This window comes from Gallinula chloropus, assembly GCF_964237585.1.
Source record: "Gallinula chloropus genome assembly, chromosome: 22".
Taxonomy (NCBI): Eukaryota; Metazoa; Chordata; class Aves; order Gruiformes; family Rallidae; genus Gallinula; species Gallinula chloropus.
In genome coordinates this window covers 9,401,401-9,413,739 of record NC_140107.1, presented here as the reverse complement: position 1 = coordinate 9,413,739, position 12,339 = coordinate 9,401,401, and the positions used below count along the sequence as shown (strand labels likewise).

Below are 12,339 nucleotides of genomic sequence, written 5' to 3'. Positions count from 1 at the left end.
ATTGTGACAGTAAGTTATTAGTTCATCACTTGATACATCACACTGTACAGTATAAAGAATATAATCTTAAAAAAAAACCCAAACAGAACAACACAACCAGACTTCCTATTTTTCACTATTTCAAGTCAGGTGGATTTGCTACACTTGGGGGGGGCTAGTCCCTAAAATTAAAGTGCTTTTCAGAGCATTGGCATCCAAAATCTTGAACATGAGAGACAACTACAAGTAACATCTGTTGTCGCTATACATAGCATATAGCAGCAGCACAGACACCAACACATGTACTCAGAAGTGTCTGGGTTTTGATACTCCCTCGAGCATCTGGCAATTCAGCAGCGCATAGTACCCCCTACCTCCAGGGTACAATCAAATGCTTTAGGTTCATTCAGGATTGTTGCAGGTGGTTCTGGACGCCTTGTCTGCATGATCTTCTGTTTAGGATTTTTTATTTCCTCTTCCTCCTCTGTCTCACTTTCACAGACATGGACAACGACACTAGGAGTCGACTCTGTTCCTGCGTGAAGCTCGTACTTCTCCCCTGAAGAGCAGCAAACAAAAATCATGCCAAGAACATCCCCAAGGAAAAGTATTAAGCCACTTTACCTCAAAATATCCTTAATGTCTGCAGTAACACAACCAAATATTCATTTATTCCTATTACATCTTTAACTTGCTCAACTTTGCTGCTTCACCAGGCCTGTTGGATGTGTTAGAATTGAATACAATCCATCTTTTAATTGAAATTTAGAGGGAGTGATATAAAAGCTATCCTGAAACACCAAAGACATCACAAGATAAGCACCAGACAAACTTCTAAGTGGCATCGTTTATCCTGTACATTTATATGACATTTGTAAATGAAAGGCTGCAGAAGCACCTGAGAACATTAAGCCTCCCAACTCCCTGCTTTTCACAGAAAGCAAACAGCGGGTTTCCTGGGAAGGCTCCTAAAGGAGTCTGAGGATGAAACACAGAAGGTATGTAACAGCATCCTTACTAACTGGAGCTGCCCATCTGCAAGAGACTCAACTTTTCATTCCTCTTGTTTATTACTTAATACTGGGACCATGACAACATTCAGTGCTTGGGCATGACTGAGCTCGCATCACCCAACCCAGCTCTGAAAGGCAGGTAGATAAGTTCCCTCAATAACTACTTTTGAAGTGAAGTAGCACAAGAGCAGGTAAATATTCCCACCTGGTCCCAACTTGGAGACAGCACAAAGCAAGTCATAGTTTATCAAGGGAGTTGCATCTTCACTCTGTTTCCACCCAACTGGGGGAGATGCAGGTGGTGAGATCAGGAACTGTTTGACAGGTTGTGGGGGAAGGAGGTAGGACTTGTCGCCTATTTCATTGGATACCTGTACCTGACAGCAAAAGATACAGAATAAGGTGAAAAAATAATAATTCTCTTTTTATTTAGTCTACTTTCCCAGTAATTCACGCCCACCCTCTAAATTAGCAATGCTTAATTAAGTCTGGCTTTAAAAATAAAAGCAGTATATAGCTTTTGTCAGTTCTTGGTATGGCACCTTGAGGAAGTGCTGCAGGTAAGAACCTGGCCTATGGAAGTGCTGACAACATGGCTCTGTGTGACACATGCAAGCTGCTAATCCAAAAAAACCATCTGCTTGTAAGGCATCTATTATGAAGAGCTCTTTCATAGAATCACAGACTGGTCTGGGTTGGAAGGGATCCCAAGGGTCACAGAGCTCCAACCCCCTGCCACAGGCAGGGACACCAACCTCCAGGCCTGGAGCTACACAAGGTTGCCCAGGGCCCCAGCCAACCTGGCCTTGAACACCCCCAGGGACGGGGCGCCCATCCCCTCTCTGAGCAGCCCCTTCCAGCCCCTCACCACTCTCTCTGTAAAAACCTTCCCCCTAATATCCAATTTAAACTTTCCCTCCTTTAGCTTTAATCCATCTCCCTTGTCCTGCCATTATCTGCCCTTTTAAAAAGCTGGTTCCCCTCCTGTTCCTCTGCTCCCTTCAGGGACTGGGAGGCTGCAGTGAGGTCCCCCCACAGCCTTCTCTTCTCCAGGCTGACCCAGCCCAGCTCCCTCAGCCTCTCTCTGTAGGGGAGGACCCACTTACTTTCTTCCAGCACGTTTCTGTTTATGTACAGGGTAAGGTGGTTTCTGTCACTCTAAATCCATTGCTCCACACCAGTTGTAACTCCCTCAGATCAAGCTGGAAACTGTCCCCATAAAGCACGATGTCCCAGTCAGCAAAAGTAACATCTCAGCGCAGAAGAATGAGGCTGAAGGTAACTTCAGGTACTTATCACAAGTGAAACTCGGGGGCAAACTGGGCAAAGAAGAGAGGGACACAGACACACCCCACCTTGCAGTACCTGTGCAAAGTAGAGCTTCAGCTTCTTTCCACTGAAGTCGGTTTCGTGCAGTTCTATCCGTGCTCTCGCTGCTGCCTCGGGGTTGCTGAAGTTGATCCTCACTCTTCTAAAGCTTTTAAACAACTGGAATGTAACTTGATTATCATAGACGGTGAAAAGCGCTTCAAATCTCTCCTAGAGACCAAGGACAAAGAGTCTCCAAACACAAAATGAACATTTTCACTCAATGAAAACACATTTCCCTTTCCCTTTCCTCTCCCAAACCCCACCTATTCCCTTTGCTCTGGAACCCCCCCATCCCATGCTGACCTGTATTTGTATTCAGGGCTGCAGATTTGGCTCACAAATCTAAACCCTGAGAGCACATGGATGGGAACAAGACTACAGCTCTTAATACATAAGAGCATCTCCCCTGTGAGGAAAGGCTGAGTGAGCTGGGACTGTGCAGCCTGGAGAAAAGAAGACTGAGGGGGGACCTTATTAATGGTTATCAGTATCTGAAGGGTGGGATGCAGGGGGAATGGGCAGCCCCTTTTCAGTGTCTGTGGGGACAGGACAAGGGGCGATGGCTGCAAGTTAGAGCAGTGAGTGAGCCCTGGGACAGGCTGCCCAGGGGGTGTGGAGTCTCCTTCTCTGGAGAGATTCCAGCCCCATCTGGACACCGCCCTGTGTGCCCTGTCCTAGGGACCCTGCTTGGGTAGGGGGTTGGACCCCATGGGCTCTGGAGGTCCCTGCCCACCCCCAGGATTCTGTGACTCTGATTCTATGATAAGCTGCCACCTAGCGACAGTTACTCAGAGGTGTAGATGTCAACAAAACGACTCGTACTTGCACATGACTTTCAGCCAAGCATCTCCAAAAAGCACTGTGCAAAGCAGTTAATTTTTATACAAGAGAAAGCACAGAGCACTTAAGGAAAACACCAGAATTCTTGGGATGAAGGAAGAAGAGAGTTTGGAAAAAAAAAACCACCCTATTACTATTAAGCAGCACAATTACAGCAATTAAAAATTGAAAAATAATCCTGTTTTATATGGAATTCTTATCCTCCAGCTGCTTAATAAATAACAAGTACATTTTTGGGAAATTGAATCTTTTTTGATTAACTAGTTCTCTGACCTACAAGAGACCTAGTTTGCAGCTGGGTTTTTTTTCTCTCCACTGTAAATGCACAAGAAATCTCCTCATGTAAATTTTTAATTTGCTCTAAAAAGTCAGATTAAAAATCAAGAGATGAGAGGCATACAAGCAATCTCTTCCCAGTTTTATCTATTTTGTTCTGGCAATAGTTATTCAGAGATTTACATAAGTAATTAAGCAGAAAAGGAGTATTTTTTCATTAAGAACTCTGCCCAATGACAACAGTTGATTCACTTGATTCCCCACAGATGCTGATCTCTACAAAAATCCTGTTGATGCCTTCACTCCTCTAAAAAACAACTTCAGGATGAGAGGCTTTCATTTTAAATAGGACTGAAGAAAGGATTCAGAGGATGCTCACGTTAGTTTTAACAATAATATTATTGTATTGTGCAATTCTCTCCTATCTATACAACTTCAAGGTTTTTATGAAATCAGAAAACCTGTTTCTTTTGTCCACTGGCCAGATTTTATACTTGCCAAACACAGAACTGCAATTAACTGGCTCAAGCCTGCAATTAGAAATGATGAAAACAGTGTTCTGATTGGGACATTGCCCTCCAAAGGTGAATTATTTGAGAAAGAATAAAAGTACATATTCTTTCTATCTGAATTTTTCATCGTTTTCTTTTTGATTCTAAACTTGGAAAAACACTTGTAGAATATTAAAAGTTGTATGCCAACTTAGATCTCTGAGAGTTTTATTTTCCTCTAATCATGTAGTAACTGAGTACTTAACTAAGTTAGTTAAGTATTTAACTTATCACCTAAGTTAGTTAGGTAGTATTTAACTTACAGCACAAAAAAAAGTGGAAACTGCTACATTAAATTCAACAATTTAACAGCAACAGTCCATGAGAAATTGACTAAGTGTTGCTTTAACAAATCAATAGAAAAAACAGAAATACAGCTAGAATGCATGGAAAAAATGGATGAAAGAATTAAGGCAGAAACAGAACCATGAGAATAAATACAAATTTCAAACCAACAGTGTCATTTTGGCCTCTTTTCCTCACCAGAAAATTACTCCTCACTCACTCACGTGAAGTTTCATAAATTACACTGCTGAGTATAAAATATTTGTGCCTGCAGAGCCAGACCATGTATCTTTACAAAGCCAGGGAAGAGGAAGTCTGATTTTCAGGGTCTCCCTGCAAGTGCTGCCAGCTTTTGCCAGTGTTACCAGAACAACACTGGGTAGCAAAACCTTATCACCAGTGTTCCCCCTCCTCCCCCAAGTCCCCAAGGCAAATTTTCAGCTTGCTTTCTGTTCAGCACAATTTCCACGTGTTTCATGAACTGTTTGCTGTGCATCCAGCCTGTAAAAGAAGATGCAGGCAGCACTAAATCAGCCACTGGAATGTGTGTCGAGGGGCTGGCAAAGCTGAATTTCATAAACCAGATAAAAGCCACACAATCTAGCAGAGCACCTCCAGTCTCTCCAGCACTGGGAAGCAGGCTGCATAGTGAGTGCTCAATTTATAGATAAAATGTGCAATTCTGACCTATTCTAAGTGATGTCTCAGCAATGTCAATCAGCTTAGAGGAGTCTGCTGACAGGCCAACCCACATGCAAACTCTATTTTAAATGAAACATTTTAAATTTGTTGTTGAAACTTACAAGTGGTTTAATGTGTCAAGTAACTGTCCCAGTATCATCAGAGGCAAAAAGCTAGCACACCCCCCTCAATACACCTGCCATGCACAGACATAATGCACATACAAATCACATGTAGACATGTGCACACTTCCTATACCAGACACACTATGAATTATGGGGGAGTGCTGTTTCTGTAGCATCAGAGTTAAATTTAATTAGTCCAGTGCATTATTTAATGTCCCATTGATTTACTGATGCTTTACTACCTTCTTCCAAGGGTAGTAACCACTGACAGAAACAGGGTGCTCCCCACTTACCCAAGTCTTGTGAACTAGAAGGTGCTCTAGCAGAAACAGCCATCATTTAAATTAGTCAGCACTGAGTTAAACATTTACCTAGGAAGGAGGGGGGACATCATCTGGGTTTTTTTTTTTTAATTAGATGATGTATGACTTACATACTGTCATGATTTACATACTGTCATGCATTGCTTTGTTTTCCAGTAAAAACAGCACCAGCACACAGGGCTAGAAATTAACTCCTCTCCTGATGTAGGCAGGCTAGCAACAGCTCATGCTCTCTGAATCAAAGCATTTAACACCAGGCATATAAACAATGGCTAATGAATTGTAGTGCAGTCTCTCTATTAAACATGAAAAAATGAAGCATTGCTTCTGAAAATAAACCACTGAAAACTCAACAGCCTTTTCTAGTACCTTCCACTTACAATTACAACAAGCTACAGAAACAACAGCTCTCTTTATGTGATGTCGTGGTTCCTCCCCAAAAGGTGATCTGTAAGCTGCTTTACAAACTGGTTGTGCAACACCACCAGCATGTTCTCAACCAATCACTGTTCCTTCAGTCTGACTGTACTATGTCCATTTGTTGGGAGCACTGGCTTAGGAATTCAGCTCCCAGTATGTGGGTGCCTGACATATTTAAGTACTGAATTTAGCAATTCTGAGACAGAATCTGACTGAATACATATGTTGGCAAGCTGGAGAAGATTTAGTTTATTATGAGGTCTTAAGCCACTTTCCAGGTGTTCTTTTAGCTCAAGTTACACAACACACACACTGCAAATGCCTAATGTTCTTTTAACAGAATCCCTGTCTTCAAATAAAACATTTAAATTTGCTTTCAGATTTTATTTAAATCCACCCTTTGATTTGGTACCTCATATAAAGAGGAAAAAAACCCAAAGCCCAAGAAGAGCTTTTCATGGAAGCAGCACTGTGTGTCTGTTGACAATTTCAAATGCCAGAGAAGTGCAGCATGATCTGCTCTTTGGTAGCTGTACTCACTCTGATCTCAGCTTACCAGGTAAATATTGTGGGTTGGGGTTGGTTTTGCACACCCTTCCCCCCTCTCCCCATTATAATATGTGGTAACACACTGAAAACAGAGACAAAAACGTTCAAGAGCTGTATCTACACTTACAATGCTACACCCCACGCAAGCCTTTCTGTGCCTTACCTTTTCTTCCTGGACCTCAAACACAGCTTCATGAACACTGCAAGCGAAGAGCGAGGTAGGCAAGTCACTTAAATCCATCATCTCTTCCAGATCATCTTCATTTTCTCCAAAAATCATCTGTTCTTCCTCCTCTTGGTCACTGCTGTAGAGGTCTGACTGGCTGTCGCTCCAGGACTTCATAGTGTCTCTGAGCATTGCTCGCCCAAAGCAACTCTTCTTTACCTTCCAGTTTCTAGTAGGGATCTGCTATTCCAAAGACCAAAACCAAAACAGAGTGTGAAGATACCACATATTCTTGCTTTGGCTGCTCTTTAGGTCAAATAATTTTACAAAAAGGAATGGAAATGGACATGAAACTTGTTCTCTCATCCACAAAACAGAACCACTGTACCCCATTTCTGTGAATGGAATAAAGGCACTGCTGTTCAGTCTATGTAAAAGATGATAAAGCCACACAGTCAAGTGAATGAAATCTCTCCTCCCTTTACTCCAACATAAATCAGAAGCTGTAATACTGTTCTAGAAGCTTTTATCCCACGACACACTTTTAAGTTAATAGCAATTTCTTATTTAATAACTTAAGAGCACTTCCCAAGTAACGAGGAGTCTTCTGATACTTGAAGAGTTTAGTTCATCACTGGGATCACACACATACAGCAGAGTTACATTAGCTGTCCAAAGCCCCTGCAAGCCAGTGGCAGACACAGAAACAAGTCGCAAAACCTCCCAGTGTGAGGACATTCCCTTCTCCTGAGCATCAGAGGAATAATGCCTTTCCCATAGGTAAGAGAGTATCCATAGCCTTGAGTAAACACATCAAGAAAGGGGAAAAAAAATGCAAACAAGCAAGAGACTAAATAAAGGCTCTAAGTTTAAAAAAAGGGTTTTACAAGATAAAGATTTTAATAGAGCATACTTTGCCACCTATTGCTGCTAAAATCACAAGAAGGTTATCACATTATTATATATTCTAATGTAAATTATAGAAAACATATATATCTATACCACATCTAGATTTGGAGAGGGTGTTAATATGTGATATAATACTAAAAAAACCTAAGTAAATACATAATTGGCAATGACCTCATTTGAATATTTGCTCAACTAGCTTATTCTTTTGAAGCAAGCACTGAGAAATGTCATCAACTGCAACAAATATGCATATAAAATCTGTAATAAATCCACACTCACTCATGGGAAACAGTTTGAGACAAGCTTTCTAGGTAACAACACCCAAACTCTCTCAACATTTTGTACTTAGAGATAAATAACTGGTAAAAATGATAATATTTAATACCTATTTTAAGTATTCACAAACTGCCCAGATAGCATCACACCTCGTGTGTTAAGTTAAATCCAATGCACCCTCAGTGTGGACACATAAAAAGCTGTCTGAAAGGAAAAGAAAACATGTAGCTGGTGGAAACCTCATTTTTTTGTGCTCGCTGATTCATGCAAAAAGGAAAGAGAAAAAGGAAAGAAAATAAGCCAACACAGTAGAAAAACAAAAGGCACCATCTGGCTTGGCAGCACTGACACCAAGAGAGATCTGGGCTGATCAACATGCCACAGGACACAGACACCTATGAGGCAAGCCAAGCTCCTTATCCCTGATCCTTCCCCCCCACCCCAGCATCCCCATCAAGAGAGGAGATCACAGTAAGAAACACCTGACCCACACAGAACCGCTCCAAAAAAGCCGGTTTTCTGACAAACCAAGGAATGAGGAGACTTGCAACGAAGGCAAGAGAAAAAGGAGACTCTGGAAGTGCTGGCATGGGAATTCAAAAGCACTACACTGAGTAAGAGGCGAAGTAAGGTAAGACACAGCCCAACGGGCGATCTGGCAGCAGCACTCCTCGTTCTGTTAGCACTGTGGAATCAGACATCAATTAAAATGAGAGAGTTTAATCTACAGATTATCAGCTGAAGCCATTACTCTTCCATTAAAGTCCCTTATTATGTCATTTAAGGAGCTGCAATCTGCAGATTACTACCAGCAACACCACAGCCACCAGAGAAGTTTCTCCATTGGTATGTTGGTACCAGGGAACAGCCCTTTGGGGCAAAATGAAGGGCAGATCTGGGTTCTTATTTATACAAATAAGATGCCTGAAGTCCACACTTCTGTAAAATGAGACTTTGTATAGGCTCCCTGACCAGACACCACCACACACCAATGAGACAAATATGCAGTATCTGCTCCAAAATAAAACTGGTATTATTAAGAAGACCAATACAAGACATTTTCTAAACCACCAACTTAAGAGACATGAAGAATGCATTGTGGGGAAAAAGAATAATCCCAGTTTTTCTTCTCTTTTTGTCAAATTTGCTTTAAGTAATTCAGAGAATTAAAATTAAGTTCAAAGTTCCAGCAGTGGTTCCAAAATTCTGAAACTGTTATTTTGTTATTTTGGAAAAAAAAAAAAAAAAAAAAAGACTTCCATATTATTTCTGTGTCTGTTTGGTATAACAGACTAGGGCAATTTTGTAAATGAAGAGGGGACAGCACATGAAAGGAGCAGTAAAAGGCAAAAATGATAGCCAGGTAAACAGTATAATTAAGGAAGGGTCTTAGCCAAATCAATTTAGGAATTGGAGAGGGATCAGTAGCAAACAGCTGAAATGTTTGCAAACAAATGCTGGGAGCTCAGCTATCACAGAATACCAGGAGCTCAGATATCACAGAGTACAACACACACTGTAACAGAGGATGGGAAGGGAAAAAAAAGCTAAGAAAAACCCCCACAAAATCTAGAAGATCTGGTCTCTTTTACAATTTAATTTATGTAACATTAAACAATTCAAGCAATCTCTGAAGTAGACAAAGTGATGGCTGCAAGGCCCCTGTGATTTTCACCATGCATGAACTGGTCAGCAGACGTGAGCAAAGCTGCCTATGCAGCATTTTGACACTGAAGAAATTAAAACCTGCAGTCCCCACATCTGTAGTCTTCTGCATCCTGATTCATTTCATCCAGTTCCACGTGAAATAGGCAGATGACACCTATCACTGCCTTACCTGTGCATTCCCACCTTCAAACACAGAGATTAAAATGAGCTACCCAAGGCAGGACTGCTCAGCAGCAGGGCTGCTACCACAGCCCTGGTGATCCTGCACCGCTGGCCTGTCTTCTGTTCACCACAGAGTCTTCCCCACAGCCTTTCAGCCATAAATACCCTCAGTATGAGGAAAATGCTGCTTTTTGCTCAGCAGCCATCGGTGGTTATTACAAAACACATCAAATTCTGTGTAGGAGCACATCACTGCACAGAAAAGATGCTCTTCAGATTCGTGAAGAAGTTTAAGGATCCTGATGGAAAACACAGACCTGCCCAGGCACACAGCTCTGCACACAGCAAACAGCCCCATGGGCTTCCAGGTTCCTTATACATGAATTCATCACGTTGTAACATTTAAATACAGCAACGAAGCATTTTACAGGAAGGGATTTTCTGCTCTGTAAAGAGACAGCAGGTCTCAAATGATGCGTGTAAATGATATTGGAGAGCTGAGGCAGTTTAAATCTCCCCATTGCCAGGAAGTAGGTGACGTTTCTTCTCTTCTTCAGCTAGTAACAAAAACTGAATTACCAGAAATCATCTTGTTCCTTTAGAGAACAAGAGTAGAAACTTGTACACAACTAAGCTGCAGAAGACAACGCTGTTATTCCCTCAGATTCCTGCAAACAATCTGCAGGGAAAGTGAATGAACAGAAGCAATCTTAGCCAAAGTTAATGAAATATTTCAGCAATACAGCCAAGGGTTCTGTGCCATTTAATGTGGCATTTCTCACCAGTGTGAAGCAAAATCTGAAAAGCTTCTGTAGAGAGCACTGAACTATTCACTTTGAATATGTTCTGTTTTTTTAAAGCATAAGACTACCTCACAGTTCTATTTTTTTAAAATCCTGAACCTACATGGTTAATTCTACTTTTTTCACAGCTTGTTTTTCCTGACTTCACTGAAATCGGTACCAAAACACCATGGTTACTGAGCAATGCAAGAGGCTGTAACAGCCTCCCTGAAATAAGGACAAGACAGGTAAGACTGATGTATGAATGTTAATTAAGAAGTACTGTCGGAAACAGCTCTGTGAGAAGTGGTATTTTAACAGGCTATGTAGAACTATTTTATGGTGCAATGATCAGAAAGCAACAGCTTCAGAAGGAAGCCTCCAAGTTTGATCGGTATGTGACCATCGGTGCAACAGCCAAGCTGCTCTGCTTCAGTTTCCCCCAGGCAAAGGGAATTGCTTTGCCTCCTCGGGATGGAAGATGTACCTCTCTGTAAGACAGGCTGATGGAAATGAAGACATACAAACGCCAGTTATTTGTTACAATCAGCTAATTCCTACTGCAATATGCAATTTAGAATCATAAGCAAATCCATCACGTAGACAACTGACAATACTTCTTCACCAGCTTCCTGATCACTGCTCCCTTGTAGATCTCTTGATTAAATGGCCTTACACAGCAGGACTAAAAGGATTCCAAGAACTAAAGCCACTCGGATAAGACCTTTCACTAAAATCTTTGCTCTTCTGAGGATTAATCCCTGCTTATCATTCAAATACCAGGCGACAGGTACCTCTGAAGCCCTTAAGAGCAAACTCTTCAACTTCATACAAAGCTTAAGCCCTTCCGAATTGTCAAGCAAACGGTGGAAACGCAGCTTCTGCCGTCGAGAGCGTGACACTCCTCACCTTGACCTCGGCACCTCCCGGACCCGCCGCTCTTCGGGCGCTGCTGCTGCGGCATCGCTGCCGTCACCACAGCCCATCGCCTCGGCGCGGCACCCACGCTGCCCCCCCAAAACCCCGAAGCCTCGCAAGGGCTCCACACGGCACGGCGATTTCTGAGCGAAGAGACACCTCTGCCCCGAGGAGTTTACGGGCCGGGCAGCCCGCTGAGAAGGGGGTTACCCCGGGGAGCAGCCCCGGGGCCCGCACCCGAGTCCCAGCACGGGAGAAGCACCAGGGCGGCGGCACAGGACGGCTCTGGGGTTGTTATTATCAAACAACCCCCCTCAAATAAACCCAACCCCTCCGCGCCTGCCCTAGCGAGCAACTGTGAAAGGGGAAAACAACTTCGCCGACGCCGCTCAGGCGGCAGCTGCGGCCCCGCGGGACGGGAGGGCTCGGCCAGGCCCCGCCGCGCCCTCACCGACCCGCCCGGGAGGCGGCAGCGGGCGGTGCTCGGCGCGGCACAGCGAACCGCCATCGGGCTGCGCCGGGCCGGGCCGCGCCGCCTCACCTCAGGACGGGACGCCGGCGGAGGGACGGGCTGAGGGGACGGGGGAAGCAACAGATGGGCGGCAGCGGGGCGCTGGGAAGGGAGGGAAGCGGGGCTAGGGGTGGGGGTGCTGCTCACCGTCTCCTCGGCCGGGATGGCAGCGACGGACAAGGGTCGCCGCGCAGGGGGCGGCAGCGGGAGCGCGCACTGGCCGCCGTGTGGAGTGAGCGGCTGCGGGAGGGGAGCGGCGGGAACGCGCCTGCGCGCGCACCCCTCGGCTCCGCATCGCCTCAGGGAGCGGCGAGCGGGCGGGGAGGGGGGGGACCGGTGACCCGGATGGAGCGGGGGGCTCCGCGCATGCGTCTGACCCACCCCCGCAAAGAGGGGTAGGGGCTGTGAGGCGGTGGGCAGCGTCTCAGCGTGAGGGCCGCTCGTTCCCGCCTCCCCTCGCGGAGGGGCTCAGGTGGATGCCGCGCCCTGTGCTCCCCCCTCCCTTAGAGCGCCCGGGGGGGCGGGTGCCCACAG

General features: G+C 44.4%; 1 protein-coding gene across 1 annotated transcript; it reads right to left on the bottom strand.

Moving 5' to 3' along the window:
* Positions 1-158: 158 nt before the first annotated feature.
* Positions 159-12,096, bottom strand: RCAN3 (RCAN family member 3). The gene is made up of 5 exons (XM_084274433.1): positions 11,953-12,096; positions 6,577-6,819; positions 2,358-2,531; positions 1,198-1,369; positions 159-538 (listed from the first exon to the last, which is right to left on the bottom strand). Exons 2-5 carry the CDS (start codon positions 6,769-6,771, stop codon positions 330-332), a joined length of 750 nt encoding a protein of 249 aa, XP_084130559.1. The 5' UTR covers positions 6,772-6,819; positions 11,953-12,096; the 3' UTR covers positions 159-329.
* Between the last annotated feature and the right edge of the window lie 243 nt (positions 12,097-12,339).

What these genes read in the sequence shown, in the direction of transcription:
- RCAN3 (XM_084274433.1), bottom strand. Translation starts at nt 6,771, where the DNA reads ATGCTCAGAGACACTATGAAGTCCTGGAGCGACAGCCAGTCAGACCTC. An exon ending in TTGAGGTCCAGGAAGAAAAG is followed by an intron (nt 2,532 to 6,576) that starts GTAAGGCACAGA and finishes CTTGGTCTCTAG; the next exon opens with GAGAGATTTGAAGCGCTTTT. An exon ending in TGTCTCCAAGTTGGGACCAG is followed by an intron (nt 539 to 1,197) that starts GTGGGAATATTT and finishes GCTGCTCTTCAG; the next exon opens with GGGAGAAGTACGAGCTTCAC.